The 23,160-nt window shown below is 37.5% G+C and overlaps 1 protein-coding gene across 1 annotated transcript in view; it reads left to right on the top strand.

Moving 5' to 3' along the window:
* Window positions 1-22,060, top strand: part of LOC119864504 (signal transducing adaptor molecule 2) — a 44,630-nt gene extending 22,570 nt beyond the window's left edge. Inside the window, 8 exon segments of the mRNA XM_038565209.1 lie at window positions 6,950-7,044; window positions 9,707-9,789; window positions 9,937-10,024; window positions 11,159-11,213; window positions 14,985-15,099; window positions 15,101-15,139; window positions 17,406-17,575; window positions 19,368-22,060. Of these exon segments, the coding sequence (XP_038421137.1) occupies window positions 6,950-7,044; window positions 9,707-9,789; window positions 9,937-10,024; window positions 11,159-11,213; window positions 14,985-15,099; window positions 15,101-15,139; window positions 17,406-17,575; window positions 19,368-19,596 (874 nt within the window). The 3' untranslated portion in view covers window positions 19,597-22,060.
* Window positions 22,061-23,160: the final 1,100 nt, after the last annotated feature.

Here is a 23,160-nt window from a genome sequence, read left to right as displayed (position 1 = left end):
GAGAGAGAGAGGCAGAGACACAGGCAGACAGAGAAGCAGGCTCCATGCAGGGAGCCCCATGTGGGACTCGATCCCGGGACCCCAGGGTCACACCCTGAGCTGGAGGCAGATGCCCAACCGCTGAGCCCCCAGGCTTCCAGATAGTAAATAAATATTAAGGGGCAGGCATAGCGTGGGCTCTGAACACTGACATTCTGAAATGTCAGGGTTCTTAGTGTAATTTTGGTTAGAATATTTACAAAAGAACCTAGGTTTATAGTTCACATACTTTTATACAACTAGAATATTGAATTTATAAAACAAATAGAGACTAAACTACAAAATAAGTTTTTGCTCTAAGATTCAAATTTTGAGTATTTTATGTAGTGAGAAAATATTCTAAAATAAATTGCTATTTGGGGTGTCTAGGTGGTGCAGTTGGTTGAGCAACTGACTTGATTTCAGCTCAGGTTATGATCTCCGAGTCATGAGATCCAGTCCTGAGTCAGGATCCATGCTCAGTGCACACTCTGCTTCAGATTCTTCTCCCTCTCCCTCTGCCCCTCCCACTCATGCATGTGCACGTGCTCTCTTTCTCTTTCAAATAAGCAAGTCTTTTAAGAAAAATTGCTACTTACAAGGTAAATAGATTACTGATTAATGACACAGGTACTTTATCACTTATCAACAGGCCTGTACTACCCTGTGCTGTAATTAAGTGAATTCTCTTTTTCTTTTTTTACCTGTTGTCTTTCATGAGTGTATACCTTGACATCATTTGGAGTTCATGTGGCATTATGCTCCTATTATAGTCGTTATGTTGCTGTGCTGCATGTGTCTTTTCACACGTTTATTTTTTTATTTTATTTTATTTTTTTTAGATTTTATATATTATGATAGACATAGAGGGAGAGCGAGAGAGAGAGGCAGCGACACAGGCAGGGGGAGAAGCAGGCTCCATGCCGGGAGCCCTACGCAGGACTCGATCCGGGACTCCAGGATTGCGTCCTGGGCCAAAGGCAGGCGCTAAACCGCTGAGCCACCCAGGGATCCCCCCTACACATGTTTAGTTAAGCAAAAAGTCATTTAATAATTTAGATATATATAAAATTATTTTCAGTTGAGAATACTGTAAGTTGAGAAATTTTTTTCTATATGACTTCTAAGAGAATCCAACATGAATATGATGGAATATGTAGGTTGATTGCTGTCTTTTTAATGGTAGGATACCCCAATCTTAAATTTGCCATAGACATGTCCATTAACACACCCTTAGGTTAAATGTTGTCATTCAGGGTGATAGTGTATCACTGGCAGGATTTTTAAGCATAAATGCAAACTTGAGTCCTAGAGTGAAATGACAGTCTTCAGTTAAAAGGTGGTCATCTAGATGATCGAGAATATGATTATATTCATTGTTTTTATATTGCTGTGGAAATGAAAGCACAGTGTTAAAATTTTCATGTATAGAATTTGAAGTCCTGTGAAGATACATCATTTTTGGACTTTGGCTTAAGAAACACTGAACTCTAATAGAAAAGGTGCACATTTCTTATTAACAGAATATACCAAAAAAAGAAAAGTTATTAACTTTCTACATTTTTAGATTTATCTCACCATTCCTTGTTTGTTACGTACTATTTCAAATAATCAAGTAGAATTCCTAAAGTTCCAAAAATGCTATGTTGTGATTAGACCCTCCGTGGCGTTGTACATTTGGTTCTTTCTTCCCGGAAACCCCTGTCAAAAGAGGCAGACATGTTTAGAAAAGAAAGGAACTTTACTTGTAAGGAAGATTTGCAAGGGAGCCCAGGCTTTAGAATGATTGGCTCCCTTAATTAAAAAACGGGTATTTTAAGGAAATGACCCTCTACAATATTGCCAAGATTTCTAGGTTTACTATTTGTATGTTTGTGGTTTTTTTCCACATGATTATCATATCCATAAATAGGGCATCAGTTATCTTTAGCAGTTGTCATTACGGAAGTCAGCAAACAAGAGTGCCTGGGTGGCTCAGTCGGTTAAGCCTCCAGCTTGTGAATTTGGCTCAGGTCTTGGGTTGTGGTATAGAGCCCTGAACCTGGCTCCACACTTAGTGGAGAGTCTGCTTGGGATTCTCTCTCTCTCTCAAATAAATAAATAAATCTTAAAAAGCAAAACAAAAGTCAGCAAGTGAGTGGTTTTAGCTGAGAAGCCAATAGCCTAAAGGAGAACTCAGGTGTTAGTTTATTTTGAGACTTCAAATGAGCCAGGATAACTTATTTTTTTGTTAATGTGCAAAGTTGTCTGTTTCTTTATATTTTTATTTTCTTTTTTATTCATAATGGCAACAGAGCAGATGTCATTTATATTTCCATATCCTTAATTTCTTTTTCCTCCTAGCAAATGCCTGTTTAATCTTCAAACTTGTGTAGATTTTACATCTTCTGAGAAGCCTTTACTCTCTGCCATTAGTTTCCAATAGTTAGTTCTTTCTCTGTGCTGCTGTAACTCCCTGAACATAATAGCATTTCTCATGTTGTACTGCAGTCACTTCTCTACATATGTCTCTCCTGCTATACGAGTTGATTCTGAAGAGGTTCAGTACTTCCTTGGGAAGGGAGAAGGGGGAAGGAGAAAAATCTCACAATCCTTGTTTTTTAGCAAGGTAACGTAGTTAGTACAAGATGGTTGAAAAATACTATGCTAGATTTTTGTTCTTGAGAACAGAAACTGTCTCCCATTAGCTTTGTAACTTCTTACTTAATCTGATGTCGCTTGTTGCCTCTTTGGTAGGCTTTCATAAGTGTTAACTGTATAATCAATTCATTGGTAATAAAGTTTCTGTCTTTATCATTTTCACTCAGCTGTGATTTATTTTTCTTAATACAAAAAGCTCTAAATGCTGCATTGAATTATCAAACAGTTTTTATAAAATTACAGTGCTGAAATACCTTAATTTAGAAATTTAAAATTAAATATTATTTTGTATCACTAACATTCCAAAGAATCAACTGATTGTCAGTGGAGAGAATTTAGAGCTGGATTAGGGCTAGGAAGGAGTCATCATGCTTTGACATGGCATTTGTTTTGCCTACTTTTATGCTTTATCAGGAAGTTTGCAGTAGTGGCTGAAAGGGAATTTATCCTATATTAATAGGGCCACTAGAGGAGGCTACACATAAAATTGTTGATAAGTTCAAATAGAATCCACGTGTCCATTTCACAGGTTTGGGTTTTCTGGTTTTTTTTTTTTTTTTTTTTTTTTCTGTAAAAATTCCTCTGAGTTCAGCTGTCCTTTTTAAAATGGAAAGTATAATTTTAAAAAGCATGTGTGGAAGAGAATTTCTTACTTTATATAGATATCAGCAGACATGACATATTAGATACAATTTTTTTAAGATTATTTTTGAGAGTGAGAGCAGAGCTAGCAAAAGAGAACATGAGTAAGGGGGGATCCCAATGTAGGGCTTGATCCTAGGACCCCGAGATCATGCCCTGAGTGGGAGGTAAGTGCTTAACCAACTGAGCCCCCAATATATTAGATACATATTAGATATCTGTATATTAGAATTGTCAATATATCAGTTATTTTCAAGTTTTAAGAATTTGAGTGAGATGTAGCTCACATCTTTGTGGTACTTTTTAAATGAAATCACATTTCAGAGTCCCAGAAGTTCATTCATCCTGCAGTTTCATTTTTTAGGAATGTATGCTCAATAAGTCAAATTTTTGGAAAGGAATAGACCAAATTCTTTTCTTTTTTTTTTTTTTTTAATTTTTATTTATTTATGATAGTCACAGAGAGAGAGAGAGAGGCTGAGACACAGGCAGAGGGAGAAGCAGGCTCCAGGCACCGGGAGCCCTAATGTGGGATTTGATCCCGGGTCTCCAGGATCGCGCCCTGGGCCAAAGGCAGGCGCCAAACCGCTGCGCCACCCAGGGATCCCTAGACCAAATTATTTTCTAGATTCTATGGTTGTCCATATAGAAAGGCCAACAGAATCAATGGACAAACTACTAAAATTGGTAAGACTTCATCAGGGTTTTTAGATACTGTCTAAAAACTAAAAATCAGTAGGTAAAAGATTGCCATACTCAATAAAGATCATAAATGATTTATGATCTAGAGTTAAATAACCTAATAAATATATGTAAGTACTTAATGGAGAAAGTCATAAAATTCTTTGAAAGACATAAAGAAATATAAGTATATATAATATGTTTATTTTATCTTGTTAAGATTGATTTGAGAGAGCACGAGCAGGAGGGGTAGACAGAGAGGGAGAGAGAAGGCCAAGTGGACTCTGCTGAGCATGGAGCCTGATGCAGGGCTCCATCCCAAGACCCTGAGATCATGACCAGGACCTTGAGCTGAATCCAAGAGTCAGATGCTCAACCAGCTGTGCCACCCAGGCTCCCCTACGATATGTTTTTTATATAATTATACACAGAGATACCACATTCATGGTAAAGAAAACTTTAATGTTATAAAGATTTCATTTTCCCCATATTAATGCATAAATTCAGTGCACTTCTAATTAAAATCCCAACAGGACTTTTTTTCAGAGAACTTGAAAGCATTTTAATTTTTTTTTTAGATTTTTTTTTAAATTTGTTTATTTATGATAGGCACACAGTGAGAGAGAGAGAGAGAGAGAGAGAGGCAAAGACACCAGCAGAGGGAGAAGCAGGCTCCACGCACCAGGAACCTGACGTGGGATTCGATCCCGGATCTCCAGGATCGCGCCCTGGGCCAAAGGCAGGCACTAAACTGCTGCGCCACCCAGGGATCCCGAAAGCATTTTAATTTTAACATTAATATGAAAATATGCAGGTATGCAAGAGAGGGTACTTTTCCCTGCCAAGTATCAAGGCATATTAACAAGCTGTAGTAAATAAATATATGGACTGTTCAACAGAATGGAATCTAGATCCATCTGCTCATGAACAGATAGCAGCCTGCTGCTTGAAAGATAGGATATCGTAAATCAGTAGAAAAAATGATGTATTATTCAATAAATTTTTGCTGAAATAACTGGTTCTTTATATAGTACTAATAAAATATTGATTCAGGTTCACATACATATGGTTTCATTTGAGATGAATTAAAGACTTAAACATGGGGTGGGACACCTGGGTGGCTCAGTTGCTTAAGCCTCCACCTCTTGGTTTCTGCTTAGCTAGTGATCTCAGGATCATGAGATCAAGCCCCATGTCGAGCTCCACACTCAGCTCGGAGTCCGCTTGAGATTCTACCTCTCCCTTTGCCCCTCCCTCTGCTCACACACACATGCTTTCTCTCTCTCCTCCAAATAAATAAATCTTAAAAAAAAAAAAAAAAGACCTTAACATGGGGGAAAGATAAGAAAGAAAACCTAAAACTATTAAATGTATTGGAAAACAGATTTGGGAGTTCAAGGATAGAGAAAGATTTCTTTTAAGGAAACTATAAACCATAAAAGATTGCTAAATTTGATTACATGGAACAAAAAACACTATGCAGTAAAAGAAACTGTAAACATATGTTAAAAGACAAGTGACAGTTTGAGAGAAGGTATTTGCATAATTCAGACAAACAGTTGCTGTCCAGGATATATAAAGAACTCCTACAGATCCATGAAAAGAGATAAATAGCCCAATGGAAAAAGAAAAATGAACAGAAAACATGAACAAGCAGTTAACAGAAGAGGCCGTCTGAATGGCCAGCAAAACCTGTGGATGCTCAGGAAGCGCAGATGAACAGAGCCCTGAGAGAGGATTTCTCTCCTGTCTGACATCAAGTGCTGCGTGGACAGTTAACACGTGTGAGGGAAAATGACCTTTTCACATGCTGCTGAGGACAGGAGGATGGTGCGTCGTCACGACCTCTTAAGAGACTACTTGGCAATAGTTGGTAAAATGGAAAATGTTTGTGTCCTGAGGCCCAGCAAGTCCATGTCTGTGAATAAGCCTAAAGAATTGTTGCTTGGGATCCCTGGGTGGCGCAGCGGTTTAGCGCCTGCCTTTGGCCCAGGGCGCGATCCTGGAGACCCGGGATCGAATCCCACGTCGGGCTCCCGGTGCGTGGAGCCTGCTTCTCCCTCTGCCTGTGTCTCTGCCTTTCTCTCTCTCTCTCTCTCTCTCTCTGACTATCATAAATAAATAAAAATTTAAAAAAAAATGACTTAAAAAAAATTGTTGCTTGTCTACCCTAGAATTGAGAATGACCATTACCCCATCTATGTAAGGTAAAAGACTGGAAATATTTAAGTGTTCATCCATCTGGGGATGGATAAGTCAAATATGCTGTATTTGGATAATGGGAACCTTTAAAAGGGATAAACAAGATATGAAAGTATTAACATATAAAATGTAAAAGTCTATAATGATTACTGTATCTGTAGACTTTGCTATAGGTTTATGTAAACAAAAACTATACTTGCAGGAAGGGTACGTACCAACTGTATGTGGTGGTTTGGTAGGTTGGATGTAGGATTCAAACTTGGGTTTTGGTAAAGGGGACTTCATTGTTGCCTATAATTTTCTTTTTTAAGCCCAGCATCAAGGGGCGCCTGAGTGGCTCAGTCAGTTAAGCGTTTACCTTCAGCTTGGGTCTTGATCCCAAGGTCCTGGGATTGAGCCCCATGTTGTGCTCTCTGCTCAGCAGGGAGTCTGCTTCTCTCTCTCCCTCTGCCTGCCGCTCCCCCTGCTTGTGCTCTCTCTCCCTCTCTTTCTCTCTCTCTGTCAAATAGATAAGTAAAATGTTAAAAGCCCAGATATGACTGCTTGTTAATTGGTTCTACATTTAAATATGGGAATGTGAATGTTGACTTTATTTATGCTTTTCTGTATCTTTCATTCAGTTTAAGAACTGCTTTTAAGTACAGTTGGATATGAACTATTATTTTCAGATAAATTTAGGCTAAATTTAATTTTTATTTTAATTCCTCTTCCCGTTAATGTACTAAAATGTAGAGGAACAAATGACATTTTTGTACTGTATTTTCAGTGATGCCAATTGGTGGAAAGGAGAAAATCACAGAGGAATAGGACTCTTCCCATCTAATTTTGTAACAACTAATTTAAACATAGAGCCTGAGGCAGGTAAGTTAAATTTTAGAGAAGAATAAATCTATTAAAGTTTTTTACAGGGATGCCTGGGGGCTCAGCGGTTGAATATCTGCCTTCGGCTCAGGGCATAACCCCGGGATCCTGGGATTGAGTCCCACATTGGGCTCCCGCCCGGAGGGAGAGCAGGGTCAGGAGCAGGGCTTCTCCCTCTGCCTGTGTCTCTGCCTCTCTCTCTGTGTCTCTCATAAATAAATAAAATCTTTTTTAAAAAATGTTTTTTACACTTGAATTTTATTCAGTTTTGTTTTTGATGTTGTTTTTATTTATTTATTTTTTTTTAAGATTTTATTTATTCATTCATAGACACACAGAGAGAGAGAGAGGCAGAGACACAGGCAGAGGGAGAAGCAGGCTCCACGCAGGGAGCCCGACGTGGGACTCGATCCCGGGTCTCCAGGATCACGCCCTGGGCTGCAGGAGGCGCTAAACCGCTGCACCACCAGGGCTGCCCTTGATGTTGTTTTTAAAGTAATTTCTACGCCCAACGTGGGTCTCAGACTCGTGACCCTGAGATCACGAGTCACGTGTTCTACCGACTGAGCCGGTCAGGTGCCCTGGTTCAGTTTTGAATATAAAGTAGATTGGCATTTAACTCTGTTTTAAATTATTTGTAGACAGTATAGTTTAACTTCTTACCAAATTAAGGGGTTAACTTATTCCAGGTCAATTTCAATAATTTTTTTATCATTTTATTTTAAACTCTTTGAGAATTAATGTACATAATTGCACATAAGGCATAAAACAATCTGTAATGACCAGGCAGATATTTAATTATGATTTAATTTGTATCTGTTCAGTATAAAGAATATTGGTTTTATTCATCACTTCGAACCACAGTATCGAAGGGAGTAGGTGGCAGGTGGGGGCTGGTTGACAAGTGCCAAGTGTGATTACAAGGGTTAGGAGTACTCCCAAATTTTAGATTTTTCCTCACCTTGATCTGATCCTGGGGAACTTGAAGCAATAATAAAGCAGTCTAATTGAGACAGTGGTTTCCTACTTCACATCTGCTGTCAACCATGCAGAGGAAGCTTCCATTTGTTATGTAGGCAGAAAGGTGGGGGTTGCTGAGTGTAAAGAACAGCTAATAGTATTACGATGCTCAAGATCAGAAATAATGTAGCTCAGTGGTGTTTGAGTACTCTTTTATCAGGTATTGTACAACATCCTTGGCTTGCACTATTTCATTTGATCCTCACAACTCTGTGAGATAGGTACTTTTGTTATCCCATTTTACAGATAAGGAAACTGAGGCTGAGGGTTTATGTGGCTAGCAGGTGATAGAGCCATGATTCTAAAGTCAGCCAGTCTGCTCCTAGATGTATTCATACTGACTCACATGCAGGTGCTAGTCTGTATTATCAGTTTTAGAGAATAAACTTAAATTATGAAAGCTCTGTGCATTGTGTGTAATGCTGTCTTTGTATGAGTGGGGTGATGGCATTCAGTTAAAGTAAACTCGAGAGATGTAAAGACTTATTTAAAGACAGAGTACTTTGCCAGTAGTTACATTTTTTATTCTTTTAGCCTGACTCTCTAAGTAGTTGTGAAAATTGGAGATGCTGTTTTTAATAACTCTGTAAGACCATGCTCAGGGGATCCTTTGTAGAAATTTCCCCTTGGCACAGGCTGGAGAGATTGAGCTGTGGTTTTAAAAAGTAGACAATAAAAGAAAAAAAAAAAGTAGACAATATTCTGGCTTCTCAGTATATCCTCATGTTATGTTGAGCTTTGCTCCTTAGGACCTATTTGAAAGCCAGGTATCCAGGTATTTAAATTAAGTGGCTAACTGTTGGGACGTAAAAATCCTTTGGTTATAGAGATTTTTCTTCCTGAGGGGTGTACATTTTATTGGAAACATTACTCTTTAGATGTGATACAGTGTCTTCATTGAAGGCTCTAACATGGCCTACAAGGCAAACAGATTTTTGGATTAGAAGCAAGGTAGATTTTTATTGTAATTTTATTTTTATCAAAATTTACTTGATTAAAGTATAGTACATTATAGCAACACTCCAGTGAAGATTTAAATAGCTCTCTGGATATGTATATTTATGAATTGTCTTTCAACCTTCTCTTTATGAAAGAGAAGCTTGTTTGTTTTCTGTTGCTTTAAGTCTATTATCAAAATTAGGTTGAGATTGAGTAATTTTTTTGTCATTGTGAAGATGATATTGATTGTTTTTTGGTTTATATGGGAAATGCATTTTTATAGTAGGGCCAGTGTAGAAGGAGCTCATAGATTAACTCTGAAAGTGGCTGGTTGGATTACATGCTACTCTTGTGTATCCATCCTACTGGTAACACTAAGTTTTTCAGAAAATGCCTTTAATAGCAGTTCCCATAATACTGCTTGCTTGTTCCACAGATGGTAAGTTCCATCAGGGCAGAGACTGCGGTCTGCTCTGTTGACTGACGTATTTCCAATGCCTAGAACGATGCCTGGCACACAGTAAGGGCTAATAAATGTTTGTGGTGTGAGTGAACGAACCTAGTAATAACACGTTGATTATGGAATGTGATGACTAAAGAGTTTCCTTTGTCTTCTTATGGATAATCACAGGCTACTTACATATCAGTGATTAAAATACCAAAGTAAATGCTGAGGAACTTAAAGCTTACTTTGTTTCCATAGCAGCTGTGGACAAGTTAGATGTAACTGAGGAGGAGGAGGAGGAAATTAAGAAATCAGAGCCTGAGCCTGTGTATATAGATGAGGTAGGTAGAGTCTTTCTCTTGTTTAATAATTAAACTGTCAACACTTTTAAGATCCATTATCCTTGAGAGTGCTTCTTGCAAAGAGTAATTTTTATGTTCATTGAAATGAAAGCTCTTGAGTTTCTAAGTGTCCGTTTATTTTTTTAGGATAAGATGGATAGAGCCCTGCAGGTACTCCAGAGTATAGATCCAACAGATGCGAAACCAGACTCCCAAGATCTCTTGGATTTAGAAGGTATTTAATGCCATTGAGTATTTATCTACTGGTGGTGTCCCGGATGTCTTCTTCCTTGCGTTTCGCTTCTAGAAATTGGAGATCTCTGCTGGGAAGTAGACGAGTATAATAAAGTAGTAAATGTCTACCTTGGAAGGTGTTGCTATCAACCTGCCTGTCGTGGTTAAGAAGGAAGTCTGTATTTTTCTGTAAGCGCACTGGTGATACTGGCTGAAGAGATTTGCAGTCCAAAAGGGGCAGGATCAAGAGTAAGAGCGTATTAAATTAATTGAGTCAAAGTTAGAAATTCTTCCTTCTGAGTCCGTTGTATCTGATTTTAAAGGGCAAAATTATACATGGTCTGTGTTAACTTTGAAATGCCCTTTGATGCATGCTGATAGGTCTTTTTAATCCCCAGGAAATTGGAAACGATTACAAAAATGTTTTTATGCCTTTTTAAAAATCCTTTGGAAGAAAAATCTTTGATAAATGGGTAAATATTCCTAAATCTTTTTATCGAAGAAACTCTGGTTATGAATATAGGATACTACACTATGTATTTTATCAGTGCTTACATTTGGAAATACACAAAATGTTTAATTTTAAAGTGACTTAAATACTTGAAAAATGTTGATATGAGAGACACCTAACTCTGGGAAACGAACAAGGGGTAATGGAAGGGGAGGTGGACGAGGGGGGACGGGGTGACTGGGTGATGGGCACCGAGGGGGGCGCCTAACGGGGGATGGCCACTGGGTGTGATACTAGATGTTGGCAAATCGAACTCCAATAAAAAAATATACAAAAAAGTTCATATATAATCTACATAATGATATATTTTATACACTGTGACTCAAGTCCATTTACTTAGATAATAGTTTTCTAGATTTTTGAGATAACTCCATATTTCAGAGTTATAAACTTAGTACTTCAGAGAACATGGTGGAATTTCTCTTTTGATTTTGCCTTTGGTCACAGATGATAATATTCCTGCTGAATAGCATTAAAATTAGGTCTTTTATAGTCCTTTCTCTAGCATAAACATCGTTTTCTTTGTATTATGCATGGTGTTGTATATTGGTGTTCTTAAAAATTGTTGAAATTGATTTAAACTGGTTTAAGTTTCAAGATTCAAAAGTATTTTTATATTTACAGATATCTGCCAACAAATGGGTCCAATGATAGATGAAAAGCTTGAAGAGATTGATAGGTGAGATTCTTTGTGCAGAGAATAACAAGTATAGTTTTCTTTCTTTTATTTGAGAGAGACAGAGGGAGAGCACATGAGCTAGAGGGACAGGCTCCGAGCACAGAGCCTGATGTGGGGCTTGATCTTGTGGCTTCAGGATCATGATCTGAGCCCAAACCAAGAGTCAGACGCTTAACCAACTGAGCCACTCAAGCCCCCCAACAAGTATCGTTTTCTTATCATTACTTGTTTTTTTGGCAAAACTAATCTAAGGAGTTTTGTGGAACTGTTCAATCTGTTGAAATTGTCTCTCAATTTCCAAAAGTCTTACAAACGAGTAGCAAGCTGGTACTTTTTATTTTGGTAGCAGTTTTTTTTTTGTTTTGTTTTTGTTTTTTCCCAAAGCAGTATAATATACATAGAATCATGTACTCTTGCTCTTATGGGGCCAGTCTTCATTTGCTCTCTTGGGCTAGAATTGAGGGGTAATGAGGAATAGGAATACAACTGAACAGAACACAGAATGAGAACTGGGGTCTTGTTATGTGATGAGAAGTAGTACTTGTAAAACTTTCAAATGAAATTTCCCTTATATTTGTGAGGCTAAATCGAATACACATACCTCTCCTCGTTTTTCTTCCTTGTGTTTCTGTATTTCTCTTGTCCTTTTAATCTCCTTATCTAACATAGTCTTACTCTTCCTTAGAAATAGCAGCACTAAAGGATAGACTCAACATTGTGAGCTTTTCATTTGTTTTTGCCTCTTCTGGTTCTTCAGAGCTTTGTGTTTGTAGTCAGAGGGAGAAGTGAAGGGAAGATGAGGATAAGGCTTTAGTGTTCCAACATCATCCCTTTCTAGATTCCATTTATTGAACTATAAAACCGCACGAGAAGAATAGGAACTGCTTTGCTTCTTATCTGCCTTTACCAGAGAAGGGTAGCAGCAAGATATTTTTCTAGTCACTAAAGATTATAATCTTCTTCCATGTGATTTTTTTTAAATAAATTTCTTATATTTTATTCTTATTTTGGAGAAAGCATTAAATATCTACATATGCATCTACCGCTTTGGTTTCACTGCAAGGGTGTTAATGGTCAGTGACTAATCAAACTGGAAACAATTAGAAAGAAACATCATAATTATCTTAGGTGTGGCTAGGAGGACAATTATAAACCTTTCTGGATCTTAAAAGTAGCCCATATCCTTCAGCCCATCAATTTCAGGCCCAGACTAGATATATAAGGATATGCACAAAGATCTACCTCTTAGAGTATTCTTCACAGTATGATTTATAACAACAAAATTGGATTTATAACAACTTGGGTAGAAGTAACTAAAATGTCTCTCAGTGAGAGATTGATTTTTAAAATAAAATTACACATCCATACATTCTACAATAAAAAGCATGGTCATTGATAAATATCTATTGACATGGAAAGATACCATATTGTGTAATAAAAAAGTAGAGGCTATGGCAGTATAATCTTATTTTTGTTGATAAAAAGAGTATCTTCAGAGGAAAAGGTTTAGCACAGCTAAAAACCAGAATGAACATTTCTCATAGGAGTTAATTTTTTGAGTCACAGCTCACCTGTTAGCCAGTTCTCTCTTCAATTTCAGTTTCTGAATAGGCCAGCTGGCATTTTCTGTTCCATGGCCACTGACTGCAGATGTAGCTCTTGTTCTGGAAAATGCTTGCTGTTCTTCAACAAATTTTTATTGACTCTATCCTTGTCAAGCATTCAGAAATTAATGAAATACCATTTTTCCCTTGAATGGATCATCATCAATTTGTTTTTCCTCATATGGGCAACATTATTATTAGAAAAGGAAATTTTAAATTTATTTTCTATTTGTCATTGTTTGGAATGACCATTTGTAGCATTTATCACACCAAGAAATTATATTGGACAAACATGTAAATTGACCAAAAAAAGTTTAGATAGATTTATTGAACAGAGATCTATGGTCTGAACTTAACAATGTTCCAGGTTATTCCTTTTTTTCTTTTTTTAAGAGAGAGGGTGAGTTGGGGAGGGGCCAAGGGAGAGGGAGAGAGAGAATCTTAAGCAGGCTCCATGCCAGCGTGAGCCTGTTGCAAGGCTGGATCTCACCATCCTGAGATCATGACCTGAGCCAAAATTCAGAGTCAGACACTTAACCGACTGAGCCATCCAGGTGCCCCTGTTCCAGATTATTCTAATCTTCTTGCTACTGCTCTCCAAAAATCATTTTCTGTCACCTTGATCAGATTTGCCTTTTCATTCTTCTCACTCCTTTTGCCTCTCTTAATTCACACTGTCCTACTGACCTGACCTAGTCGTGTTTTTTTGCTTGGGCCTATCTATCCTTCCTCAGGTGCTAGTTTAAGTCCCAGCTTGTCCATAAAGTCTTTTCAGTCTACCACCACCCAAATTAGTCTCCTTTTCTAAACTCTTCTGTTCTTACCTATTTCACATAATTTTGGATTCAGTTTTATGCCACTTCATATCTTTTGCTGTTTTCCATGTGCTTAGATTTGTCTCCCTATTAGATTGCAATCTCTTCGAAGGAGAGTGCTACCCCTTCTCCATTTTCTTTGTGCTAGTATAGTGTTTGGGCACAATTCAGTAAAATTTTTAATTGTTTTGGGGTTATGTCTTGAATCCTTGAAGGTGATTTCTGTGTTCCCATGGTGTTTCAACAGTATACTGGGTTATGTGGACCAGATACCTATGGTTAATTCTTAGTCACACATTGGTTAGCATGGACACTAATTTCTGAAGCTTTCTGTGTGGTTTACAAATGATACTCTGAAAACAGAGTTTGACCTGCTTTATATAGTCGTATGTACAAGAGAGGAAATAGCAGCTTATTGTTTCAGACATAACATTGTAATAGAGGAGAGGTAACGAGTCTTGATAGGACTCAGTCCAGGTCGTTTATTTGTTGGTCCTGTGTCTGGTCGTCTACCTCTGCTGCTTGTCTTTTAAGCCTCTCCATATGTGTATAAAAAGAGCTACATTTAATAAACAGGCTGTGGGTGCAACATGAGGTGGCCATTTAACTCCTATATGAACTTGTCAGTTGTCATGGGAGTTCTTTATTACTCTCCAGGGGAACACACAAACTTGTACCAAGTTAGAAGGGTTTGCTCTGGAGTTCCTTGGGCAAATTTGAAAATGCTCTTATTTGGATTTGTTATTTACAAAACACCTGATTTCACTCACCTTCTCAAAAGAAACCAACAAATAAGACAGTAGGGATTAGTTTATTATATACACACTGATTTTATTTGCATTTTCAAGGATAATTACTAGATTGTTTTCATTTGCTTCTTTAATGTATATAAGCAAATGAAAATGTGTGATTTTGTTTGTGTTCTTATTTCAGTCCTGTTGTGTTTCAAAACAGGCTTTGGATCTTGCCTGAGTACTTTCTTCCACTAGATTTTAATTAAGGCTTGGGCTCTTCCAAAATTGAGAAATTATTTTGCTTTTGTAATTGAGTTTTCAACGGAAACCTATAACATGTGGAACAGAATTGTCCTAGTACCAAAATTATGAATTGATTGCATTTTTATGAGATGTGGAAGGGACTTTCCCTAATATTATGAAGTTCTATCAGCCTAGTTATTACGAGAATTAAAGAATTCCTCCTCTCATTTTCCCATAGTGAATATTCTTTCATTGTGTATAAAGAACCTTTTAAAATATGAATGGAAAATGTGCTAAATTTAAAAAGTAATTTATGTTCCTAAATACATGCTTAAAAGCATTGAAGAATATTAAAGTGCTTTTCTTTTATATCAGGAAGCATTCAGAATTGTCTGAATTGAATGTAAAAGTCTTAGAAGCCCTGGAACTATATAACAGATTGGTGAATGAAGCACCAGTATATCCAGTCTATACAAAGCTCCATCCTCCAGGCACATTACCCACCGTCATCAGCTGGGGTTCCAATACAGGTGAGTCTGTTTTTGAAAACGTTTAAAAAAAAACAAAAACATTTTTCAAAATTAGAAAAAAGTTTTTAAATTAAAAACAAAAAGTTTTAAATTAAAAAAAAAGTATTAAAATTTCTGTGGTCCATGAGTAAAGTCATAAAATTCATCTTTGATAGTCCAAGAAGTATGGGCTAACTAATAAACGTTCACCAGGACAAATTAGATACTGATAGTTTATAAATAATTTTACTTCATTTTTAACATGAACAAAGAGACCATCAAATATACGGTGGGAGTTCTGGCTCTTCATTTGCTTTTGTAAATATAAAAAAGTTCAAGTCCTTTTAGGACAGAGCCTGACATATCAGAAGTCCTCTAAATGAGGTACTGACACTGTTTCTGTGGCTCAACAAGCACGATTTAACATTTAAAATTTCTGTCAAGATTTCTTTGACTTCCTGATGAGCAAGAGGCTTATTAGTTAATGAACGTCTTTTGTCCTCAGATCATGCTTTATATTTTTTCTTTGATGCATAACATAAATTGTTAAACATTCATGCACAACAAGGATACGATGCAGGCCCGTCGGTGCTGGGTCCATAAGCCATTCATGAAGAGCCTCTTTTCCCAGAGCTTTACACCTAGTCTGTGTTTCCTGCTGAAGCGAATACTTATGTTTATCACCATCCAGTATTCTGAAGCCTTTTCGACCAGTTAGCAACTGAATCCAGAATGAATTTGGATGAACAAAATTCATGTTAATTTATGAGATCTGCTATGTAAAGGAGTGTGTGTGAAGGAGACACCAAGGAGAAAAGATAGAATGTGGGTGTATAATCTAGATAACTTGACACGACATAATTGTTAAGTAAAAAGAAGAGTTTCTATGGTAACTGTCACATCAGACAAGATGCATTTATCAAATATGCCATGTCTCGAACTTTTGAAAGTGGTGAAAAGAATCCTTACATTCAAGGGTAGAAAGGATTTCTGGGTGCAAAAGACAGCCAGAGTTTATTCAGTATTGCTTCTGTTTTCAATGAATGTTTGCTGCTACTGTGAAAGGGGAACAAAATAGAAGTGTCTCCACCATTATCTGAAAGAAATATGTTATATGTGCTTCTTTGTGTGTTTCTAAAGGGTTATTTGTCATTCCTATGTAAGGTTTTTGTGTTTTGTGTTGTGTATTTTCAGACTGTGTTCTGCTAAGCACAACCCAGGTTTTAAAAAAGTTAGCTTTCTGTCTGACTCTTCACATAGCTTCTGTATACTATTCATGCATAACCGCATTTAAAATATTCAAAGTTCCTATTCTAATTAGAAAAAAAATTCTGTGCTAAAAAAGTTGGGAGTAACACACCATGAATTGGATCTGCAAAGGCCACTCAGGAGCCCGCATTGTAGAAGCGGTCCCTTCCCAGGCTCAGCCGGTTGGCAGTGGGTTGGTACGTGTAGGCCAAGGAGTCGATGTGATGGCAGCTGCATTAAAGTCGATTCGGCACTTCCAGCATGCTAAATCTTCGTGTCCGTGGTCTTTGCTTTACAAATAGTTTTGTTTAAAACTAGCGTGATGATAGTTACTGTATGATAGATTTTAAGTATGTGCATTGTGTTGAGGGCTGTATTTGGTAGGCAAATGGTAGATCTGGTCCTTAAAGGAGACGCTACTTTGAACATTAGGTAAGGCACATAAAATACCAAAGAAACTGAGACCATTTTGCTATTTCCTGAGGATACATTCCTTTTACCTAAAAATCTTCTTTACTTTTGTCCTATTTGTTGTAAAGGCAGAAGATAAAGGAGATGTTGCCAGAGAGGGTCTGCAGCCTGCCCTGATTCTTCCAAGTGTCATTCTTAGGAAGGAGTTGAATAAGTCATCCCGGGATAGGGGTTAAGAAGGTCGTCATTGAGATGGTGACTTGAAGTGGTGATGGGCCGCCCTTCGCGGCGGCGGGTAGTTTCCTGTGGCTCTGCGGCAAGGCACGGTACTGAGTAATAGGCAACCTGGATGGGTTCCAGCCTGCTGCTTAACAATATGCCACCTCCTTTCCTTTCAGCCTCCTGCAAAATAAAAGAACAATCAAGTAAATCATAAATTTCCATAGATTTGGCACTGTGATTTGGCAGCTCTCCCCTTTTTGTACTAGGGTAGATAGATTGGTGGAACCAGATTGCTACCCAGAGAACTATACCGTTTTATTTCATTTAAGTCTTTTAAAGTATTAGCTATGTTGTTAAATAGATGTTTGGGAAATCAGAGAGTCAGTTTTTTCTCTTTGGTTAATAGACATACCCAGTTCCTTCACATGGTGGAAACTATATGGGTCAAGGCATTCACCAAGTCACTGTTGCCCAAAGCTACAGCCTCGGACCAGATCAGATTGGTCCACTGAGATCTCTGCCTCCAAATGTCAATTCTTCCGTGACAACACAGCCTGCACAGACGCCGTATTTAAGGTAAGTTTCTGGGAGCAGTGTTAATTTTGTCATCATATACATTAAATTTTCACAGACTTTCATAATGAGAAAAATTGACCTTTTTAAAAAAATAATAGTAATTTTATAGTAGTACTAATAGTTGAGGTGAAGTTATAGAACTTTCTATTCTTTTTATTTTGTTTTGTTTTTAAAGATTTTATGTATTTATTTATGAGAGACACAGAGAGAGAGAGACAGAGACACAGGCAGAGAGAGAAGCTGGCTCCATGCAGGGAACCCGATGTGGGACTCCATCCCGGGACTCCAGGATCACATCCTGGACTGAAGGTGGCACTAAACGGCTGAGCCACCCGGAGCTGCCCAGAACTTTCCATTCTTAATGCCATGCAGTCAGATTGGTGCTATTCTTAGCTTTACTAAAATGGTTGCCTAGACGTGGATTATAGTCTGGGTCCCTGGGACAAACTAATGTTAACTGTCCCTTATAGGGACCAAGCCCCTGATGTACCCAGCACCCACTGTGCTGTAATCAGCCTAGCAGAGTGGTCCCAGGAATATCTGTCTGCATGCATCCTGAACATCAGAAAACTTTACTTTGACTCCCTAGTGTGTTTGAGCTGTGGAATTTGTGTTTTTTGTTTTTTGAGAGAGTGAGAGAGAAAGAGAGCACAGGGGAAAGGAAGAGGGAAAGAGAATCTCAAGCACACACCACGCTGAGCTCAGAGCCCGACATGGGGCTCCATCTCACAACTGTGAGATCATGACCTGAGTAAGACAAGAGTTGGATGCTTAACCAACTGAGCACCCAGGCGCCCCTGTGGCCTAATATTTTATACTAACACTTCTCTGAAAATCAGGTTTATATATCGCTTTCTATTAACTGTGCTTAACCATACAAAATATTCATTCAATATAGTCATGGTAGATGATCTTTAATCAAATTTCATGAGAATAAATTGTAGATATTATCCGAAAAACCTGTTCACATTGGTGTTTAGTAAAAAAATTTTTTTCTGTTATTCTGTGTTGATGCTAGAAATAATGGGGAAAACTGGAGCAGGGTAGACATTAATCCTCATGTTGTAAGCAGTGTATTTGGTATAATTTGAAATTATGTATCTTTTAAAAAGAATGTATGTACAGTAATTATAGGAACATGCAGGAATCGTGCAATTTGGTGTGATTTTCAACTTGTGTTTTTGTTTTGGTGTAGCGTTAATGAGTAAACTATAGGTCAGGGCTTCCGTGAGGGTAGATTCAGGGTCCTGTGTGGATTACATTGTTCTCCCTGCCTTTGTCATTTTTACGTAGAGATTCAGGTTAAGTTATGAGGGGCAGCTTTGAAAGTGCCCTATGAAAAGGAAAGTATAGGGCACTGAAGAAAAGAGGTGGTCTCCTCCGTGCCGGACCGAGAGCTGGGGGAAGGGAGGGCACCATCTGCAGGTGCACTTGAGCTGGGCTTGTGCTCAGTGTAGCTGGCCAGGGACACCACCTTGAGAAACCCAGTCTGCATCTCCTCAAAATTTAAATATTTGCAATAAGAGATTTTGTAGGAAACAAAATTATATAGGCCGAAACATATAATCTTATGTTTTGTTTCTTTTTTGAGTACTTTCTTCTTGCCAAATACAAAAATTATGTTGACAGTGTTGGACAGTTGGAGTAATTAAATTATAAACAGAACAGCAGAGTTACATAAACTTGAAAGATAGAAAAGGCATTTATTGTTTCATGAGGATTGATCTCTGACCATGACTTAGATAATGCGAGATTTATAAATACGGTTTTCTTTTTAAAATTTTGTTTGTAGCACTGGACAAGACACTGTTTCCAACCCTGCTTATATGAACCAGAACTCTAACCTTCCATCAGCTACTGGTGCAGCCGCTTACACGCAGCAGATGGGGATGTCTGTGGATATGTCATCTTATCAGAACGCTACTTCCAATTTGCCGCAACTGGCTGGCTTTCCAGTGGCGGTTCCAGCTCATTCAGTTGCACAGCCTCAGGCAAATTACCATCAGCAGCCTCTTCTTTAGAACAAACCCAAGCATTTTCTTGCAAGCCTTCATATGTGTATTACTTGACCTTTGTGATTCTAATCTGAAAATATTAAAAGAAAAAAATTTTTTTCTCAACTCAAAAGAATGGTGACTAAATAAAGCACAAAAACTTCTCTAACTCTGCTAGGCCATTAAAGGATTTTTTTCAATCCAATTTGTTTGAATTCCAACTTTTTTTTTTTTTTAAGATTTTATTTATTTATTCATGAGAGAGACCGAGAGAGAGAGGCAGAGACACAGGCAGAGGAAGAACCAAGCTCCATGCACGGAGCCCGACGCGGGACTCGATCCCGGGTCTCCAGGATCACACTCTTGGCTGAAAGCGGCGCTAAACTGCTGAGCCACCCCGGCTGCCTGAATTCCCACTTTTGATCAGAGGCAGCTTCAGGTAGCTTCCAGTTAGTTTGTCTTATTTTCAAATCTTTCTACACAAATCTGGACACCCAGTAACTAGCCTTATGACACTTAAAGAACATGGGAAAGGACTATGGAAATTCTACTTTTAAAGAAACCATCGTTTATCCCTAAAACCTGATCATTGGGAGAGCAACAAAACCTTTGAATATTTTTTGTCTGCATATTTTTTTCAGTGTTCCCCAGAAACCGTTATTTCAAAAGACGAACTTCCTTTTCGGTGAGCATTTAGCTTGCCAACGTATTTCCCTTTGGCTCCTTAAATTGCAATTGTGCTTGCAGTACTGTCAGTTTTGCTCCCTGTTATGTTGAGTAGTAATTAGCATATAATTGTCTATAGAAGCAAGAGCAATTTGGAAGGAACAAAAATGTTTTCTGTTATTAACCGTGAAGACCTTATAAATGCAGATGTGTGGTAAGCATTTAGCTCGTCCCTGTCAAGGCAGCTGTGAGCTGAGGAATGCCCCGCAACGCATTTCTATTCCCTGGAGACCAGCATTTTTCTTACAAGACTTCCCTTGTATTTAGAATTGCCATAATGACCTCCTAAAGTGACTTTGGCCATTCTCTAAGGAAGATAAGGCCCGCTTGTTTTCCTTCCTGAAATGCGGTGTGCAGAGATGCTGCGTTTTCTCTTTACGGATTACTTGTGAATTTGAGCCATGAGACAGTCCTAGGAATTTGAGGTGATAAATCCTAAGCATGAATAATAAGTGTGTTTTTATAGAAGTGTGTTTCGTTAAAGAGGTGATTCAAGTACCATCGCTATTGCCAGGCTGTTGAAAAATTTGGCCATTCCTCTCAGAGAGGATTGTAAGCCTGTGGGACACCAGCAGGCAGTGGATTGATAGGGAAGCTCAAGACGGTTTTTCTGAAGCCTACATTGTATGAATTAGCTTACAGTGCTGATAGACTCCACATACTATTGGAATCAGTAAACCAGTAGGGTTATAATTTCCTCCTAAAAATCCATACACTGCTGTATCATCTACCAACTTTTTAGATAACACAAAATAGGAGGTGGTGAAAACATATGCTTAGAGATAGACGGTACTTAGACGGGGAAAAACAAAGGACATAAATTGTTTTTCAAAGAAAGCCCTTAATCTTCCTGCTAAGAATCTATTTGAAGGAAGTGTTCTGAAAATTTTTGTCATTTATCTATTTGCAGAAATTTAATTACAAGTATGTTCTTTTTTTTTTCAAAGAAACTGTGTCCTAAAATAAAACGGTCTATATATTACTTGGTCTACATTTAAAGGAAGAAACGGAGCAGTATTTGAAAGCCCAATTTCTGTCATTGTCTTATTTCAGATATAAGTAACTTTTAAGAGAAGGTTTTAACCTTGAATGTCTCCTGCTCTTTTTTTCATCCAGTATTTTCCTTCCATGTGAATTCACTTCTATACTTTTTTAAAAATTCTCAAATGGTACCTTATTTTTTTGGAAATGAATCTTCTATTCTTTAAAGAAAAAACATAAAAAGCATTTATAAAGCTGCTCTTGATAACCGTTAATGTTTGCATATATATCGAAAATCTTACATTTTTTTTCCTCCCACACAGTATTTAATAAGGTTATTTTAATGTTTGTGTAAATATTTCATGTATAATTGTGATCTGAATTGTAAGAGCTTGATTCTGCGTAAGTCTTTGAACTCGTCTAAATACTGCACACCCACTCAATTGGGATCAGCCAATTAAGTTCACCAAATGTAGTTTTGGAATAATATAACATGCGACATGTATATAAATAGTGTATATTGGCATTTATCTGTGAAATTTTATACATCCAGAAGTGTCTTCTCCCTCTTAAATTAAAAACAATTTTATTTTGGCCACACTGTAATGGGTTTTGTGTTGCAGGTTGTTGATAGTATAAAAATGTTATTACATCTGTGTACTAGGATGATATTTTTGGTTTAATAGGAAATAACAGGGTTGTTATTTTTCTTTCTTTTCCATGTTCTTATGGGTTGTATTTATTTTAAGACCTCTTTATAATTAAACGTTTTCTTCCAAAGGAATTGTCTAATATCAGATTTCTACATTGGGTTCACACTTGCTGTTTTATAAAAAAAATAATAACTGCTATTTCATAGGTAATCTTGGTACATTAGAAAGAATTTCCCCTGGGTATTAAAATATATGGAGTGGGATATGTTCATACAGTTTAGAAAATGTACAGTCTACCAACATTGTCTCATTATTCGGTAATTACAGAATTACCTGAACATTAAATAATTATATTGTTTATCAAGTAGGATTTGAAATTATTTGCATATACAGTTTCATCTGATGCCATTTCAAGTAGTTGATAATTGAGCATATAACAAATTTCACTGTACATTTTAAAGATGATTATAAAGGTTCACCTAAATTTTTAAGTAATTTATTTTGAATGTTAAATATATTATGGCTTAGGTATTTTCAAAAGTTTCTCTTAGTAAAAGTCGTGTCTAGTCTCTTCTAGGGAAGGAGTCCTTGAATTATTATGATGAGAAAGCTCAAGTCATTTTTATAAGTAATAAATTATAAAATAGCACCAATCTATCATGCTCTGTTACTGTAAGAAGACATTTTTCTTATTTTACATCAGTTTTAGTCAATAAATAAAGACTCAATTCTAGGGATTTAATTTTTTGTTAGTACAATTTAGTTTCTTTTGGAGATTAAAGGTGTAGATTTATTTTTTAAAGTTTTTCCCAGAATTATTCTAATTTGCCCAAGCTAAATTTGACTTAGAGTTTTCTAAAAACCTTACTGTGTCAAAAAGACAAATTATGTTACTTCTTACAAAGTGTAGTGGGAGGAATCGTGCCCCTCCCGAAATTCGTATTTGCCTAGAGTGTCAGGATGTGACTTTATTTGGAAAAAGGGTTTGCAGGTGTCATTAGTTAAGGATCTTGAGGCGGGATCATCCTGGATTTAAGGTGTCCTTAATAGGATGGGAAGACAGACAGACACACCGTGAGCGAGGCACGTGAGGACGGAGGTGGGGCTCGGGGAGACGCTGCCCCAAGTCAGGTGGCCTGGGCCATCAGAAGCTGGAAGAAGCACGGAAGGGATTGTCCTCCAGAGCCCGCAGAGGGAGCACGGCCCTGCTGGCCCCTCGAGGTCAGATTTC

Source organism: Canis lupus, chromosome 19, assembly GCF_011100685.1.
Source record: "Canis lupus familiaris isolate Mischka breed German Shepherd chromosome 19, alternate assembly UU_Cfam_GSD_1.0, whole genome shotgun sequence".
Lineage (NCBI taxonomy): Eukaryota > Metazoa > Chordata > Mammalia > Carnivora > Canidae > Canis > Canis lupus.
This window is presented reverse-complemented; position numbering and strand designations above follow the sequence as displayed.